General features: G+C 32.3%; 1 protein-coding gene across 1 annotated transcript; it reads right to left on the reverse strand.

Annotated features, from left to right (window-relative positions):
- Positions 1–6,250: 6,250 nt before the first annotated feature.
- On the reverse strand, positions 6,251–19,429 carry LOC146993852 (uncharacterized). The gene has a single exon (XM_085826603.1). The coding sequence runs from the start codon at positions 18,085–18,087 to the stop codon at positions 16,534–16,536; it is 1,554 nt and encodes a 517-aa protein (XP_085682729.1). The 5' UTR covers positions 18,088–19,429; the 3' UTR covers positions 6,251–16,533.
- Between the last annotated feature and the right edge of the window lie 1,159 nt (positions 19,430–20,588).

Below are 20,588 nucleotides of genomic sequence, written 5' to 3' on the forward strand. Positions count from 1 at the left end.
TCCCCTTTCACCTGTCGGAGTTGCTCTCGCACCTTTTTTTGGGCCCACATTTATTTCTTCTCTTCCAGTGGCTTTGATCTCAGCTGTCATCTCTTTATATCCAGCTTTTATCTCAGCCAGTCCGGCTTTCATTTGAGCTCTCGTCTCGGCTAAGAAGTCCATCAAAGTCTTCATTTCTTCCGCCATGTCTTTCCTCTGCAGGCGAGTCACTAGCATTCATTCGCAAACCACACTCTTGACACCAGTTGTTACGTTATTTTCTTCCTTCACGTTCGTATGGGGTTTGTGGATTTGGAGTGAATAACGACGACACTTGATGAAGTATCGAAACACGCTTTATTTATCAATATTAATCAGTACAGCTCCAAAACACTTTTACAGCCGTCTAAGATCTACTATAAACACGCTGGAACAATCAGCGACACAGCCTTCACACTGTCAGGCAATAACGGTGGAGACAGCTTCCTGCAAAGTACCCGACTCTGCTTTCCGCAGTATAGCTCCCTACTCTTCGGTTCAGTTGTTCCCGGAGCTCAACACGCTCTCTCGACGATGCACCATGCGCGCTACACTAACAGACTACTTCGGTGCACTCGACGACCCACTCGGCACTCGCTGCCCGGCTGTCACTCGATCGACTCCGCAGGGATTGACTCGCTAGACGAGACTCACTGACTGACTGGACCAGCAGGGTTTATATAGCTTTCGGCTTGTGTTCGAGAACATTCTGGGCTAAACCAGTAAGAATACGTTCCAGAAGGTTCTCCATCCGTCCATGGGATATCACCAATTTTATTAAAATTTTCACAGATCCTGGCATACAAAGAGACACAATACGAGACTTTGAAAGCAGATAAACAATGGGGTACTTACGGAAAATCCCGTCGACCACAAGAGACAGCACCAAACCAAAAACACCCAATTACTAAATAGAAGAAAATACATTCTATTTTTATTTTCCTTAAAATTTATAGCCTTGATAAAAGGCTGTGTGCCAGGTCTGTCAGGTAATTATTCCCATTTATAACAGTCGTGTCACCTAACTCTAATTCCTTTTTTCCCCATGCAATATTTGTCAATTCTCTGCGCAAACTATAAATGGAGTGCAGTCAAAAATGAAATAGTAGAACCCTCGAACCACGTTCCCTTTCGAATTAACACTCGCTTTGCACAAGCCTTAACATGGCAACGCCATTGCTTCACAGTTTTTAAATAAAGCGACATTCCTTGGCCATCAACACAATTTTTTTGACCCCGGTAAAGTTGGAAATATTCAACAGAATGCTCTTCTGTAGTAGGCAAGTCAAAAATTTTAATAATTTTTTTTTTGAAAATTCGTGATCGGGGGGCAAGTCTTTACTTAAGAATAATAACTAACATGTGTAATAGAGGTTACACCAAACCCAGCGTGTTTGAAAAAGACTTTTCCATTTTTGGCGAAAAATCGCGTAGTTTGGCGCTTTTTCTTTATGCAAAAATGGACGACGCAATTTTCCGTAAGTACCAACAATGGTATTGCAATCTGATAAGCGATTAAGTTTTAATACCTTATACCCATAATTTGCAACTCTTTGTGTAAATTATGATCTATACTACTAAAATTCTGCTGGAATGGCTAGTGCAAGCTTGCTAACATGTCTGTCAACTTTCATGCCTACAAAATGCATCAACTTTTATATCTGAAATACATTCTCCCCCCCCCCCAGAAATCTTAAATAATTTAAAATTTAGGTAGTTGATATTCGTGTTCGTAACAAATAAGGTGACCATTTTTATAATTTTAAATCGAGAATTTCTTCCATTTACTTTTCGACCCTGAATACCAATTTTCATATGCTCGACTGTCCGAAATATTCGAGTCTCCAGAATTTGGCTTTTTCCCGAGTTTTAGGGATAATTGAGTTTTTACTGCACATATACTGTTTAATACATCATGTAATTTTTATTTAATAAATGAATACTGTGTTTTAAGTTGCTAAAGTACATGTATGTGTATATTGATATATGTTAATTTATATATATATTTATATAGAGAGAATAAATATTCATTAAGCTTAAATTAACAATAAAGAGGCAAAAGAAAACATTTCTTTAGCAAACAGAGAAACAAATTTGTATAGATTATAATTTTTTAAAAGACTATAGTTAAGTATAATGTCTCTGTAAATTGTACTAGATTAAATAACTGCATAATTAGTATTATACACACACATATATACATAGTTGATACTTTTTGCCAACGTCTTCAAACTTATCAGTATTTGAGGTAAATAAATACTGATAGGTCTGTGATTTTTTTAGAAAAGTTTGCCAGTTTGTATCACACAAGTAATTCTGGGTTTACAACCGCAGATAATCAATTGGCGACAATGTACTTTTTCTTCAAGCTTGCCAACAAAAATGATTTTAGCTGTATATATTTAAGTTAGCAGATGTTGTATGATCTTAAATTCACTTAGTTCGAAAACAATTTTTTCTAATACTTGTGCAATAGCTGCAAAAAAGATAATAATAATTTATTTACTAAAGAAATATTGATTATATTATCGCCTAATACAAATTTAGTAGAAATATCAAAAAAGAGTGAACCCATATGTAGAAAGTTTAATTTAAATTTAGTAGAAGTATCAAAAAAGAGTGAATCTATATGTAGGAAATTATATACAGTACAAAGTCTGTAATCAGGACTCGTTTTTCCTTCACGTTAAAACGAATAAAAGGGGTTTTTCCAGATTATAGATAATCAATTTAAATCTGGTAAGATGGCATGCAGAAATTATACAATTAAAAATATGAAATCATAATTTATGAAATAAGGAACAATTAAGATTTAAAGGGTATCAAAATTTACAAAAAAAAAGCTTAATATTTATTTGTTTACTTTATTAAACATTTCTTTCAATGTAAGTTGTTTAAAATGCTTCCACAAAAAATTCAAAAAGTTCCTTTTTCTTGTGTCACATATAGTGGACTTTAAAATGCCATACTTCTCGCATAATTTTAATACAGATAGGCCTTTATCCATTTTTTGCAGCAATTCCACTTTTTGTTTAATGCACATTGAAACATACTTTCTCTTTGAAGATCCTTTGGCAGCTCCAGAATTGGAAACTCTTCTTGACATAATTGAAAGTTCAAGCTTAATTTTTATAAAATTGTTGTAACAGTCTGCAAAGAATAATAAGTCGGATCCAATTAGAAGATTAAGGAACAGCACAATCTGCAACATTAACTGAAATGCCTGAGATAATTTTACCCTAGCTTACACATTAAACGCGCATTATGCGCATGCGTAAACGCATATGCGCAAGCGTAAATGCATTATGCGTTTACGCATGCGCATAAAGTTTGTAGCTTTGAGGTCTCGATTATAGATCATTCCGGATTATGCACATCCAGATTACATACTTTGCACTGTATGTAAAATTTAGCTTTGACGTGCATAATATAATTTTTAACTAAAAAATTCTAGAAATTGAATATTATGATCCTAGAGAGAAATAATATATGAATTTAAAATAATCTATTCTTGCCCATTGAACTGTGGGTGGTGATGGCATTGTGAAAACAGCATGCTTCTAGAACTTTAAAAACTTACTAAGGTAGTACGGGGGAGAAACTTACCTTTTTATGGGCGCATTTCAAATATATGACGTAATTTGCGAATTTTAAAAAGATGTATGCAAGGATTGCATTATATGTACATTTTTTACAGTATTTTACAAACAGAAAAAAATTAAAAACTAAACATTTATGTAATTTTTCTATAGCAGTGATAAAACATAAAAACCTAAATAATAAGGACGTTCGGGTAAATGAATAAAAAAAGTCAGTAAAGTAAAGATAAAAAAAACTCAGTGTTCTTTTTTAAATATCAAAGAACAGTTTTTGAGCGTGACTCTGTTTAAAGCACGTTTTGTCACTTTGGTACATGTATAACCCACACTGCAGGTTTCACACAGGTTTCTATGAAATTTCTCGTGCTATAAAATGTGCCTGGATTTGCATTTTACAGATATAAGTCCAACGTTATTTAGTCTCTTTTCGTCTGGAACATGACATTTGTGGTTTTTTATGTTAATGGAGGGGGGGGAGCTTGGTCTTTTTGGCTTTGCTACAGATTTTTCATTCCGCATTCGTATTTATTTTATTTGTATTTCATCCTAAAATATTTATAAAATAATTTTAATTTAATTATGTGATTTCTATTTTTAAATAAAGCAAAGTATATTTACATTATAGTTAAACCACAAAAAATAATTTATAAAATCACGATATTAGCATAGGAAGCAAGCGTGTTGAGGTGAGAGAAAAGTCTCTGGAAAAGAAAGACCTTTTCACAGTGCAGGTATATGTATTGTTTAGGAATAAAATAACTCTGTGGTTTCAAAGCCCTTATCTATATCCAGGCAAAAAAAAACATTTCTATTTGAAAAGTAGTAAACACCATTGTGAAGAGCAGTGGTTTCAAGGCAGGACCACTCAAAGCTGTATGTAAGCTTACATACAGCTTTGGGACCACTAAGCCGCTAGAGGATTGTGAGCATTGAGACACAATGCTCTAGTGACTCAGTGGTTGCACTCTGAAACCACAAAGCAAATGCCATAAATATACATACTTTTTTAATATATGCAGTTTAATTATTGCTATTTTTTTCATTGTTTATGATAGAAATAATGATGTGTGATGAATAACTTTTGAAATTTAAAGTTGTTTACATTAATAAAAGGAAATTATTTTGTCTTATTGAAAACAAATTTTAAAAGGTATCCAATTTGAAGTAATAAGACCTAAAAAATGTAAGATTCTGCAGTCATTTTGTGTTATTCAGAGGTAAAAGATCAGTAATAAATCGGTTTTCACTCAAAAAATCGGAAAGAAGAGGACAAAAAGTTCGAAAAATTGGTGGTTTCAAAGTGTGACCACCATGCGTCAAAGAATTAAGTATGCTAATTTAGAGCATAGAATGATATCAAGCATATGCAAATCAAATTTAGCTACAACTTAGTTGATTAAATATGCTGTTAAGCATATGTAAGTAAAAATTAGCTGGTTAAACATGATACTTAAAGAATAATCAAAATCAAGTTAAAAACATGGCATTAAGCATATGTAAGTAAACATTAGCAGGCTATGCATATTTAGTAAAATTAAGTTCTAGCTAGTAGGAAAAAACAAACATATGAAGCATATGTAAGTAAAATCTAGCATAAAAAATTAATATTGATATTATTGTTTTAATAGATTTCTAGTTAATTCTATAATTATAAAACTGATGAAAAACCTATACTTACATAGAGCAAGACTTCATTTCTTGTTTATTAGATTTGTATGATCCCAAAAAAGAATATTTTTCTTGTCCTCAAATGCTACACCATTGAGGAAATTTCCATAGATACATTACTATATAATGAAACAATCTTTAACTGAATTTAAAATTTCTGTTAATGGATCTTAGGCATAATGGACCACCTCCCTTCATACCAAAGAGTGAAAGAGTAAGAAACTTGTTATGAATGTTAAGTTTATACCAATGATACTGGCACTCATATTAATACTATTGAGGGCATGTGGTGCCAAATTACATGCGAGTTTCACAAATGGGGGTCTTTGGCAGTCGTTGGATGACATTTTGTATTCTTATTATGTGCAGTTTATATGACATTGCCAGTAATGGGATTAGGAAAAGGAGAATCAATTCCAGGACTACACAATTTGCATTATGTATATGCAGCAGTTATCTGGAACTGATAATAAGTCATTGCCATTTCATCAGGTGAATATTCACCTGATGTGTTCTTGGCAATTATCAGTTGCTTTTGTAACATATATTTTCGGTATTTTATTCAATGGCAGCTATTACAAAAAACCTGCTTTTTGGCACCATTAAAATTGCCAAAACTATCATAGGGCACTTGAATGTAAACTTTTACTAACAGTTAAAATTAAGAAAAATAAGAATAAAAAACATTTGTATGAAGCCAAGAGAAACTAAAGAAACTTTATTTGTTAAAGAAATTTTGGTTTTGGCTCATAGACAATAGGAGCTGTATATTAGTAGGAGCACTACTATGTTGCACTGGTAACAGTTTCAAACTCTTCTTACTGCACACAAAACCTATATAAGGAAGTGAAAAATGGCAAATTGCAACACTAAAGAGGATGTCATAAATCATAAAAAAGGGAGAATTCAATTTTAGAAGGCAGAAAAAATAAAAAACTCATGATGCCATCTAATTTGGAATAGGATTCTTAGTCTAAAAAATAAGTTTATTAAGCATTACAATAAGATGACAAACTACATAATTCGCATAACACAGCTTCTTTCGTGCAAGTTCACATGGAAAACGTTAAGTAAATTTTTATTAAACTAACATTTCCTCAAAAAAGAAAAGGCTTCTCCGTGTGTGAATAAATATAACTTCGAAGAAATGAATTATTTCAACAAAATTTATTATAATATATGTTCATAAAAAACACAGAGATTTTATTACATGTGTAATTCATAAGATTTCTCTCCTCTATGGATAAGCATATGCTTTTTTTGTTTTTCATCTAAATGAATTGTTACATACGTTACACATACAGTCAAAAGTCGTTAATCCGGACTCGTCAGGACTTCGCCGATTCCGGATTATCGATCATCAGTTTAAATCTCGTAAGATGGCATGCAGAAATTCTAAAATTAAAAATATGAAACCGTAATTTATGAAATAAAGAACAATTATGATCTAAAGGGTATCAAAAGTTGCAAAAAGAAAAAGCTTAATACTTATTTGTTTACTTTATTAAACATTTCTTTCTTTCAATGTAAGTTGTTTAAGCTTTGCTTTGTTTCATGTGATAATACCTTCTCTTTAATTCTATTAAACAGACATAATTTCTTGTTCAGTTACAAAGTTCTGCTGTTCAAGTCCTATAATTGCTGTGTTGAGAACACCAACTAATTTGTCAATCAAAATTTTTTCGTTTTCAATAACCTCTGTTACTTTCTTCGCTATCGAAAGCAAATTATAATGACGAGGAACTTGTTTTAAATCATATCAAAGACGGAGCATATCGAGATGAAATACTACATCTGGTAAGGAATTATAAGCCAAATAAAATAAAAACATCTGTGCTGAAGATAAGGATAGTGCTGACAGATCAACTTCCAATTCATTACGCGCCCGCAGCGGCAATCCCCCCCGCCGAGCAGCGTGAAATTGATAAACAGATTTCAGATTTCAAAACATACTTTCGCTTTACATCCTTTACATATTAACAAATATATATCGGAAATTCTATTTGATATAATCGAAAGTTTAAGCTTACTTTTATAAAATTGCTCTTACCGTCTGCAAAAAAAAATAAGCCAGATCCAATTCGAAAATTAAGGAACAACGCAATCATCAACATTAACTGAAATAGATAATTAGATAATTTTAGCTTATACGTTCATTATACATAAAACGCGCACACAAAAACGTATTCTGCACTTGCGCACACTCATATGCGCAGTCGTAAAAGGTCTTACGCGCACGCGTAAACGCCTATGCGCATGTGTCAACGCGGCGCATGCGCAGAAAGTTTTTAGTTTTGAGGTCCGGATTATAGATCATTCCGAATTATGGGTGTCCGAATTAACGACTTTTGACTGTAGTACATTTCTTTTGGGGTGTCTTCTGCAAAGAACGCATTGGCGACAGTGCCTTTCTTGTCGCCAATAAATAACAATAATACCCACCAACAATAATGGTTTTAGGAATATACAGTTCAGTTTTGAAACAAAACATGATATTAAGCATATATACGTCAAATTTAGCATTTTGAACATGATATTAAACATACATGAATTAAAGTAAACTAAAAATAGCTGATTAAACATATTAAGCACATGTAAGTTAATTTCAGCTTGTTACATATAATTAGTACAAGTAAATTCAGTTAGAAAAGCATGATTTTAAGCAGATAAAATTAAAAATTAGATAATTAAGCATCCTATTTAATACAACTAAATTCAGGTTGGTAGATTAGCATGATGTTAAGCATATGTAAGAAAAGATCAGCCAGAGAAATAGTAAAATATCAGTATTATTTTTGAAATATATGTCTGATTCATAATATGGGGATACTCAGATAACTGGCACTTGGCAAGGCTCCTGAAATCACATTTGCCAACTTGGTCGATAGGCACCAAACAGCGGGAAGACTGTTTAGGTTGCTAGCTTTGATGTTAACTAAGACAGGAAAAAGGAAGGGGGTATTTTCTTTCTATACGTGGATACTCTGAGCTGGATGTCATGACTTTTCAGATAAATTTTTGTGCTGATGATCACATGACTTTGTCAGTAGATGTTCTGAATTAGCTGTTTAATTATTTTCTAAATAAATTAATTACACCTGAATTAGAATAAGGTAATTTTATTTTTATTCAAGAAAATTACAAAATATGCTCCCTTTCTGTACTTATGGCTCACATTATTTCACATATAATTAATATAATTAATCACATATAATAGACTTAAATAAATTAATTACACTTCCAATCAGAATAAAATGATTTTTATAGAATAAAATATGCTCTTTTTCTAACTTATCAATTGCATTTTCAGATAATTTCTAATTAGATTGAACAATTTTCAATTATCAACTTAATATTTAAATATATGGGAGCCTGACCATAACAAACAGGAAATTAATTGTACTTCTAATATGAATATTAATTTATGGAAGTCATTTGCTTAACCTAACCAAATGAATTTTTTCTAATTTTGTCCATGTATAAATAGGATTAGGATTATTTAGAATATGAAAAGCACTCCCGGGCTATTTGCTCCAGGAGAGGGAAGTCCGTTTGACTCCAAGACGAATACCAGTGTGCAACAGCCTTATTCTTAGGATACAGAAATACAACTTGTATCACAAAAGCAGTTCTTGAACCCCTCGTAATCAAATTTATGTAAACGCAACATATTAATTTTATTTAAAATGTATTTTCCCAATTGGCACCAATACTTTTTTTTTTTTTTTGAACGGTAATAATTTGAATTGTAATGTTTTTGAGCAGTTATGTTGACAATAATGTTTCTGAATAAAGCAAGTATCTAAAAATTAATGTTTGACGGAATGTGTTTTTAATAAAGGAACTAATTAATTGCTAACATTTCAGAAGTGGGATGAACTAGAATTATTACCTAGGATTTAACAATGTATTGCCTTAATGTACGATAAGCCTGAACTGAATGCGGAAGCTCGCCAAAACTGAAAGCAGAAAGGTACGTGAATTTATAAACTGTTTATGTTATATCTAAGTATTAAACAGAAAGAACTTAAGTATAATTATTGTATTATTATTTGAAAATTGAAGTTTAAGATGGCTTATTTGGCAAGAGGCAAGAAATGTGACTTAAAAGAACTTGCTTTGGAACTTGATGTCCCTTCTGATATTAAAATTGTAGGCTTAAGAGATATGATTTTGAACAGTACGAATTATAATGAAGACTTTACTAAACAAATGCTAGATAGAATTATAAATGATCGTTTAGACAGGGAAAAGTTAGAAATTTTAGAAAAAGATAAGCAAAGAGCATTTGAAATGGAAGAAAATGATAAGCAAAGAGCATTTGAAATGGAAATTATAGAAAAAGATAAGCAAAGAGCATTTGAAATGGAAATTATAGAAAGAGATAAGCAAAGAACAATTGAACTTGAAAAATTGAAAATAGAAGCGGAAATCAGAAGTAGTAATGTAAATGATTCTGTTCCTTCTAATGTTAGTAAGAAGTAATATTTGTGATATGAGTAAATTAATGCATAAGTATGATTTGAATGAAGGTGATATAAGTTTTTATTTAGTTTTATTTGAGAGACAGGCACGACGTATTGTATTAGAACAAAAAAACTGGGTTTCTCAGCTGTTGGATCTATTGCCTTATGAAATAACTCAATTAATTGCCCGTGAATCAGAAGAAAAAGCTAACGACTATAAGCACGCTAAACAACTACTACTGAGAAAATTTAAGTTAAGCCCTGAACAGCTTCGGCAAAAGTTCGTTGATCATATCAAAACGTTGCATAATACGTGGAAGGACTTCACGTTTGGATTAAAAAATTATTTTGAAGAGTGGCTTGCTGGATTAAATGTAATAGATTTTAACTCTTTAAAACAACTTATTATTACGGATCAATTAAAGAAAAGGGTCCCCGCTGCTATCCGAGACCATTTTATTGATGATTGGTCTAAATTCATTAATCCTGAAGAGTTGGCTGAAAAACTAGATGAATATGAAAATATTCGGTAGAAATATAATGAAAATATTCAAGTAGAAAATAAAACTTTTAGGCATAATTCTAAGCCCAAATTTGGTTCTAAATTTCATGAAGGATCCTATAATCAGTATTCAAGACACAGAAATGTTAACAATTCCATGCAGACAGATGGTAATTTCAAAGTGGGTTTTAAAAACAGTTTTGATAATAAATACAATCGGAGAGATAAATTTTATAAAACAGATGAAAGGAAAAGGGAATATAATTCTGGCATCCGCAATGAAAAGGGTGAGCCGAAATGCTTCAATTGTAATGATTATGGACATAAGCGACAGATTGTCCTCAGCCTAAAAAAGAAATTGTTTGCAGGAAATGTAATGAAAAGGGTCATACTTTTAAAAAGTGTACATCTAAGAATCCAGACTTGACAAATGTTAAAAATAATTTATCCGTGGACCAGAATTCAGGTGTTTCACCAGCTGTATATTTAAAGTATGCTCGCATCAATAATGGAGAAGAAATTACTGCAATCATAGATACGGGTTCTAGTTCATGTTTATTGAAACAATCTGCGGCTAAGAGACTGAATCTTATTATAAAACCTGATGTGGAGGAATTGTTTGGCTTTGGGAACCAGAGTAAACCAGCCACTAGAACATTGGGAAAAGTAACTGTTAACTTAGAGATTGATAATGTGGAAGGAAAGGACATTACAGTTCTAATTGTAGGAGATGAAACGCAACCATGCGACTTATTAGTTGGTCGAACATGGATTGATTTACCACATATTGCATACGCCAAGATAGGTAATACCTTGCACATACACTATGCTAAAGACTGCCCATTTTCACAGTTGCAAAATGATAGCAACACTCCGCGAATTAAACTGAAGGCTTCCCAAGAAACTCAAATCGAAAGTAATACGGTTAATTTTGTGAAAGTTAAAACTGATGAAATAAATAACGGTTATGTTTTAATAAGTGGATCGGAAGATGAGTTGGGCTCATTATTGGAAGTAATACAGGGAGAAACAGTGATACCAGTCATTAACTACAACGATAAAAAGGCAGCAACTCTGGACTATGATGGAAAGTTTGAAAATACAAATACTGTAAAAGTCACTAAATGCAAAGGTAAAAAATCACTGAAAACGAAAGGTACTTCAAAGAAAATCGTTAAACAGAATACAAGTGAAGAAAATAAATATCCCAAAGAAGAAACTAGAAGTGATGATATCAATGATATTAAAGAATGTAAGTCTATTCAGGAAAAGCATTATAATCAAAAGCTTAAGAAATATAGTAAGAATTGTAAAATTACAACACTTGAGAAAGAGTTTAATACAGGGAAAGGAAAAAGTTTACAAAAAGAAAAGCAATCTAAGATAAATGAGGGAATAGACAGACCTCCTAAGAAAGCAATTATCAGTAAAAGAGAGTATCTAAAAAGGAAGAAGTTAAAGAAGAGAAGTGAAGATATGCAGATGAAAATGAAAGCAAATTATGACAAGAAGAAAAGCAATTCTTTAACATTCGAACGAGGAGAAATAGTAATTATGAGAAGAGTACCTAAATCAACTGGAGAATCAACCAAAACACAACAAAAGTATTGAAGACCTTTAGTAGTTACAGAAGTTTTACCAAGTGATACCTATACAGTGACTCAATTAGAAGAAAAGGTGAAAGGACATTTTTTTAGTACGACAGCTCATGTCAGCCAATTAAAGTCATGGTAGTGTCAAGCTGAATCAGAAGAAGACGATGATGATGATGATGGTGATGATATTAGTGTTACTGGGGATAACGATAACAACACACCATATATTACTAAAACTAGGACACGGAAAAAGAATAGAAAACGATGGTGAATCTATAATGACAGCTAAAGACATTCGAACTACAGTCAAAAGTCGTTAATCCGGACTCGTTGGGACTTCGACGATTCCGGATTATAGATCATCAGTTTAAATCTTGTAAGATGGCTTGCAGAAATTCTAAAATTAAAAATATGAAACAGTAATTTATGAAATAAAGAACAATTATGATCTAAAGGGTATCAAAAATTAAAAAAAAAAAGCTCAATATTTATTTGTTTACTTTATTAAACATTTCTTTCAATGTAAGTTGTTTAAGTTGCTTTGTTTTATGTGATAATACTTTCTCTTTAATTCTCTAAACAGACATAATTTCTTGATCAGTTACAAAGTTCCGCTGTTCAAGTCCTATAATTCATGTGCCGAGAATACCGACTAACTCGTCAATCGAAATTTTTTCGTTTTCACAAACTCTCTGTCACATTCTTCATGTCTTTATCCATTTTTTGCAGCAATTCCACTTTTTGTTTGATGGACATCGAAACATACTTTCGTTTTGTAGATCCTTTGGGAGCTCCAGCATCGGAAATTCTATTTGACATAATCGAAAGTTCAAGTTTACTTTTATAAAATTGCTCTTACAGTCTGCAAAAAATAATAAGCCGATTCGAAGGATCCAATTCGAAGATTAAGGAACAACGCAATCATCAACATTAACTGAAATAGATAATTTTAGCTTATACCATTCGTTATACATAAAATGCGCAAGCGAAAACGTATTCTGCGCTTGCGTATACACATATGCGCAGTTGTAAAGGTCTTAAGCGCACGCGTAAATGCCTATGCGCATGTGTCAACGCGGCGCATGCGCAGAAAGTTTTTAGCTTTGAGGTCCAGATTATGGGTGTCCAAATTAACGACTTTTGACTGTATAAATATTAATATAACAGATTTAATTTTTTTAAATATAAGTTCTTAATGTTCCGAGGTCGAAACTAAGTCAGGATGCCCGAATGTAAACGCAACGTATTAATTTTATTTAAAATGTATTTTCTTGATTGGCAACAACAGTTTTTTTTTTTTAGAACGGTAATAATTTGAACTGTAATGTTTTTGAGCAGTAATGTTGACAGTTATGTTTCTGAATAAAGCAAGTATCTAACAATTAATGTCTGAATGGTAATGTTTGACGGAATGTGTTTTTAATAAAGGAACTAATTAATTGCTAACATTTATATTCAAATATTATTATTTAAAATGCAATAAAACTACAATCAGACTTTTAAAGTTAGTATAAAATATTAAACAAGCAGCTCTTTTTCTATATCAAGCATATTTCACTGATTTTTTTACATAAAGGATTTTTGTGGATTAAAAATTGGGTATATCAATAAAAAATCTGAACCATTAGCCAAAACATGAGCAAAAGTTTCTTTATATTTTCACAAAAATGAATAAAGTCTCAGATTTGGACGTCCAACATCCGGAATGATCTAAAATCCGGACCTCAAAGGCCACTACTAACTCTTTTTGGCTAATCTTTGGAATATGGTAACAGGTAGTTTGGCGACATTTTGGTAAGGCGATAAAGGTTACTAGCTAGGACTTTAGCAGTGTACATGAATAAAGTCAAGAGCGTGCGCAATGCCATTTTTGTGCAATTCTGGGATTTTTTTTAAGTGAAAATAGGTTGACGTGTACATGGATACCGTGTATGTGCAATTCTTAAAAACTCGGCAAGCAGTTTGTGATTCTGCACTTTCTTCCAGTTTCACACCTAATCTTCGTCACGATTAAGCACTTTTGTTCCATAAAAGTTCTAGCATAAGCGTAATTCGGCTAGCAGATTGTTGGAAAAAAATGTTGAGTTAAAAAAAAAAAAATGCCTTTACTTTGTGAAAACAAAATGGCGTCCAAACAAAAACTAGGTTGGTCGCCAAATTTTCACCAAAAAATCGCCAAGTTACCATAATCCAAAGATTAACCCTCTTTTTTTTATTTTAAAATATTTTGTGTGTGTGTGTGTGTGTGTACTGTAACGCATGCGCAATTGATCACCCCCTTTCTGCGCATAATAAAATATGTGGAGAGTCCCGATTCTTAATTTCACTTCGCACTAAATAAAATACCTCGCTATTGAAGAATCATTTTAGCATAAATTTGTATGATCAATAATTAGTCTCTGTAGCTCCGGTCATACATCTCAAAGCGACACATTCAACAGATACATTGTTGATTTTACACTTACTAATATTTTATACCCCTGATGCAAACCTGGCTAATCATTATTATATTTTACTTTTATCACCGCATGTTTATCAACACATGACAACTTGAGTAATGACTCATGGAGGAACACCTCACCAATTTTTTTCATATCAGTATTTGAGAAACAGCATGGTAGCCTTTTATGTTGACATTATGCTTGGTGATGATTACAGACTTAAGTTAAATGCGCTAAGAAATGTTGACCAGGAAAATTTAACAAAAATTTCTTTCCATATGCCAAAAATAGATTTTATTAATGATACTCATAAGCCAAAAGATTTAGTGTTATTTGAATTAAGAATAACTGATTTGTTATGTTGTTGTTTGTCCGTATTGGGCGACAGAATTTAGGGAAGACAATGAGAGGAGCTTGGTAGCAGAATGTAGGACCCACAGAGACTGCATCACAGACCACAGAGATGTCGATCTTCAATAAGCCTTAAGCAAAGAATATGCATTGGTCTTTGCCTTAAATATATGTGGGAATTTATTTATTCAGAGCTCAGGCAAGCACGTGCAAAAAATAGGCATATGTATAATAAATAATTAAATTCAGGCTTAATTGTCTCACTGCACGATAGAAGAAAGATAAAATTTAGCGGAACAACTTGTCTTTAGTCGCCAATCTCATGATACATAGTCAAATATGTAGTGCACAACGAGTAAATTTTATGATTATAGCCGCAAATCTGAAGGTTTTACGATATCGCAAACCAAAGGTGAAATTTTCCAATTAGCGACTTTTGTAAAGAAATGTGAAGCGGTAATAAATGAAGAGGATATAAAAGAAATTTTGCACTGTGATGACAATGCTCCTCAATCATCAATCAATTAACGGATGGTAAAATCCATAACATGATTGTAAATCCAGAAAGTACTGCTACAGACAGCGTGACAGAGAGGGGCAATGTACTGAATTGCACACTTATTTGTTTGGTGCTTTTTACAAGAGTAAGAAGAATTGGATTTTTGTCAATTTTCTTTGACATTTTAAGTGAAAATAGATCGATATGTACATGGATAAAGTCAAGGGAGTGTGCAATGCCATTTTTGTGCAATTCTGGGATGATTTATTTTAAGTGAAAATAGGTCAATGTGTACATGGATACCGAGTATGTGCAATTCTTAAAAACGTGCCAAGTAGTGGATGATTCTGCACTTTCCCCACAGAGAGAATAAAAAACTGCAATTGTCAAGTTTCATGGAATTCTAGACACAGCAATTACAGGACTTTAACAATGGAATTTTGTAACTGAATAAGAAATTGTCTGTCTACAGAATTAAAGAGAAAGTATTAGCACAAAAAACGAACCAACTTAAACAACTTAAAGGAAATGTTTAATAAAGTAAAAAAAATAATAATAATAAATATTAAGCTTTTTTTTGTAAAATTTTATACCTTTTAGATCATACATGCTTCATTATTTTATAAATCACGATTTCATATTTTTAATTTTATTATTTCTACATTATTTATTATTTAAAAGACTTTTAAAAAAATTGAATAATAAAAAGACTATGCAGTTACTTAAACTACCGGAAACGTATTACCCTAAAAGGATAAAATCTTTAACAGTGTTTAAAATTAGGGTGAATAAATCTTGCCATTATACAGATCAACTTTTTGTGTGTGTAATTTTACTTTGACTACACGTTCGATTCTTTGGACTGGATTCTTTCCACCAGATTGTTCGATTCTTTGCACCAGATGACAGATTAACAAAACCTGTGGAGTGATTAACAGTCCGATGCACCCATCCCTGCCTAAGAATGAATATGTCCGCCATTCATCAAGGTTAAAAGTTGTTTCTTATGCCACATGCTTTTTAATTAGCACCATCAGAATCTCTACGGATCTGTTGTTTTCTGAGAACATGTTTTTGATGAAGGCAATAATCTTTCTGAGATGCAGACAACTTCCTTAACTGAACGAAAATTATTCCATCTATTCATTATTAAAAAAATTCAGAAAACAAAGTGTGGAAATTGGAAAAATTTACAAAATAAATGAATAGGTAAAGAATAAATTACACATGCAAAGCCAAACAATCAGTGTGATGCTACAACATGCAGAATTACAAACAGCTATATAAGGAATCAAAAAACAAGAGGAATGTTTGTTACCTCCGGACATGCAAAACCATGTTAGAACTATTATCACCATTGTTAGCAGGGTTACTGGGTTCATTCCATAATTGCTTCAATTCTCTTTGCATTTTCTTGTATGGACAAGCACATGCTTGTTTAATTGACCTTTTTGTCTAAATGACTTCCTACATATGTCACACATATAAGGTTTTTCTCCTGTGTGAATAAGCATATGATTCTTTAAATAATTTTTTTCTCTAAATGACCTGTTGCATAGTTCACACACATGGAGTTTTTCACCTGTATGAATACGCATATGAATCTTTAAAACAAACTTTTCTTTAAATGACTTGTTACACACCTCGCACAGGTGAGGCTTCTCTGTTGTATGTGCAAACACATGCCTGTTTAACTGACCTTTTTGTCTAAATGACTTGCTACATACATCACACATATAAGGTTTCTCTCCTGTGTGAATAAGCATATGATTCTTTAAATAATTCTTTTCTCTAAATGACTTGTCGCATAATTCACATGCATGGTGTTTCTCACCTGTATGAATAGACATATGACTCTTTAAAATATGCTTTTCTCTAAATGACTTCTTGCATACCTCACATGCATGAGATTTCTCTCCTGCATGAATTAGCATATGCTTGTGTAAGTGATCCTTTCTTCTAAATAACTTCCTACATAACTCACACAAATGAGGTTTTACTCCTCTGTGAATAAGCATATGACTGTTTAAGTCACCTTTTAATCTGAATGAAATGTTACATAGCTCACACAAGTAAGGTTTCTCTCCTGTATGAACAAGTAGGTGCAACTTTAAATTGCCCTTTATTCTGAATGTCTTGTTACATACCTCACAGACATGAGGTTTCTCAGCTGTATGAATAAGCATATGCCGATTTAAAATTCTCTTTAGTCTAAATGACCTGCTGCATACCTCACACACATGAGGTTTCTCTCCTGTGTGGATACTCACATGCTTATTTAAATCACATTTTTGTCTAAATGATTTGGTACATATCTCGCATACATAACGTTTCACTTCTGTATGAATATGTCTATGCCTGTCTAAATCACCTTTTAGCGTGAATGACTTGTTACATACCTCACATATATAAGGTTTCTCACCTGTGTGAATACGCATATGCCCCTTTAAAACATAGTTAACTCTAAATGATTTGTTACATATCTCACACACATGAGGCTTCTCTCCTGTGTGAATAAGCATATGATTGTTTAAGTGGCTTTTACTTCTAAATGAGGTATTACATACCTGACACATATGAGGTTTGTGTCCTGTGTGAATAAATATATGCTTCTTTAAATTACTCATACGTGCAAATGATCTGTTACATACCTCACACACATGAAGTTTCTCTCCTGTGTGAATAAGCATATGCTTTTTTAAATCGTCCTTTACTTTGAATGAATTGCTACATACCTCACACACATAAGGTTTCTCTTCTGCGTGAATACGCATATGCTTGCTTAAATAACATTTTTGTGTAAATGACTTGCTACATACATTACATATATGAGGTTTTTCTTCTGTGTGAATAAGCATATGCTTGCTTAAATAACATTTATGTGTAAATGACTTGTTACATACATTACATATATGAGGTTTCTCTACTGTGTGATTAAGCATATGCATGTTTAAATTGTTTTAGTCTAAAGAATTTTTCAGAAACAGCAGACACAGGTTTCTCTATTGTGTGGTTTTTGAGCACACTTTTAAAATGTTTCTTTTTCTAAATAACTTGTTGCATACTTTCTAGACACACAGGTAGTCCCCTATGTAGTTAAGTACCTGATATCACAACTTCCTGATGGCCTTGATATCACAACTTCGTGTATATCTCAAACTTACGGCCGTGTTTTGCATACATGAAAAATGACTTAGTAAACAAAATTTTTACCAAAGTAGTTCTTGGATGCTTCGCACTGGCTCTCCGTGTCTTCGCAAATATACAGCTGATTATTTGCCTAAAATTATTAATGAAAACTGTAGGTGAAGCTTATCTCCTTCATGATATAAAACACTGCCAGAGTTTCCAGGACCGTTTCATAAAAAGTACTATTACATAGCGAACAAATATGATTCTTTTTGTCCGAGTATAAACATGAATTTATACAACATTATCATATATGCTATGCTAAATGATGATAACATGTACTTCTGATTTTCTAGAGAACTTTCACACTTACCGATTTCAAATTACTTGAGTTAACTGGCTGAATAGATTTCACACAGTATCTTTGCTACACAGAATGAAAAGTCCGTATTAATATGGAACACAAACTGTTGTTTCTTTGCTTCAAAATGTTGTTGGCGTTAAAGCCATTCAAACCCACCGGCGCAGTATTGCAAGTGAGCAACAAAAGACAAGCGTCTCCCATGAATCACTTTTCATCATAACCGGTTTCTTTTCCTTGCCTGGGAAAATTGATTTTGAATTTTAGTTCATAGCGTTGTTCATATTTCGTAGCTGGTGAATTGCTATCTCGCGAAAATTTTATCATGTTTTCTGAAATAATAAAACGGATTCCTGATAGGGAAAATAAACCGTTGGAAAGTTTTTCTTGTGTAGATTGTGTAAAAGGATACGCTACATTCTGTAATTGAAGGAGACACATGGCAAATCTTCATCCCGCAATATTGGGCGAAACAGCAGTACTACTTTCCCGCCACTGAAACCAGTGGAACGACGCTCCCCTTTCCTCCCCAGATGCTCCCATCCATGGAGGTAGGAAAGGGAGGAGGGGCCATTCCGCGCTAGAAATGAAGCACTGCTTTAAAGCTTGGGTCGCCCATAGAGCTGTAATGTAACAGGTCTATGGGGTCACCAGACGTGGTGTTCTTTGTTTACATTCAGAAGCTCGCTTGACAAGATTCTGATAGTATTTCGACACACGACAATTCCATAGAAATCGAAAAAGGGACACTCTCGCATGAAAGAAACATTCATAGTGTGATGGATAATAGCAATTTGTATAGTTTACTGACATTTACGCAAAAATCACATCTTGGTTATTTTTCGATAACTAACAAGAGCGATTTTGATTATGAATTTGTTTTATAAAATTCTAAGTAGTTGCACTACAAAAATATAGATTTTAAGAAAATTGCTAAAAGAGATCTGCCAAAATTTATTTTCTAGAAGATTTGAAAAGTTTGAAACTTGATGGCTAAATGTAAATATAAAATTTTGTATGTTAAAATATTTGTAATTAGGCACATAGGTCAGATTAAGTTTTTATTAAATAGAGTAACGCATGCAAGGGCTATCTGCATAAAGAGAGAGATGCCATCGCGGAGGAATTTTGAAGAAAAACTGACCTTTGAGTGGGTATTAAATATAATACTTATAATTTTGATTCAAATTATATTCATATATATTTTTTATATAAAACTTTCGGGTTTATGCTAAATTAGTGTAAATTACTTTACACGAAAAATATAGTGAATGCACAGAAATTAAAGATTTGCACATGCCGGAAACGATAAATAGGAAATATGTATGGGTATTTATGCATGTGCTTGCAAAAAGCATGTATCTGCCTTTGACAAAATACTTAAATATTCATTAAATTATTTATAAATGTATTTGAAATGAAGAATTTATTCACATATAAACAACTGTGAAAGTACTGTGAAGAAATCTAATGATTAAATGTATCTAATTTATAATGATTATAAATGTTATCTAAATATATAATAACCTTAATATTGAATTGTAAACATAAATTGAAATCCTGTTGACAAATACGTTATAAAACTATTTAAGCAAGAATTGTTCGTATTGGAAAGCAATCTGCTAAAAGGTATTGTAAAGGAAATGCTATGAGATGCGCACTTAAGAACGTAATAAAGAGTTTTGGAATATGTATTGTTGAAATGAAGGGTAAAAAAAAAAAATCTGATAAGTATAATTAAAAGAATTATTCCCTTTACATTTTATAATAAGTCAGTTACAAGTTTTAAATAATACTTAAAAAAAAAAAAACTTATTTTATTCCCTTTCAGAAATGTTCAGAGAAAGTCAAATACTATTTAATACCTATTTAATTATTAGGAATTAGCGAAATACTTATTTAAAGTATTTCGCTAATTCCTAATAATTCTCTAATTTAAAATTAACCGAATAGAGCATT

Source organism: Stegodyphus dumicola, chromosome 11 (assembly GCF_044657685.1).
Source record: "Stegodyphus dumicola isolate Sdum_Otavi_A_Nest chromosome 11, ASM4465768v1".
In the NCBI taxonomy this organism is placed as follows: Eukaryota; Metazoa; Arthropoda; class Arachnida; order Araneae; family Eresidae; genus Stegodyphus; species Stegodyphus dumicola.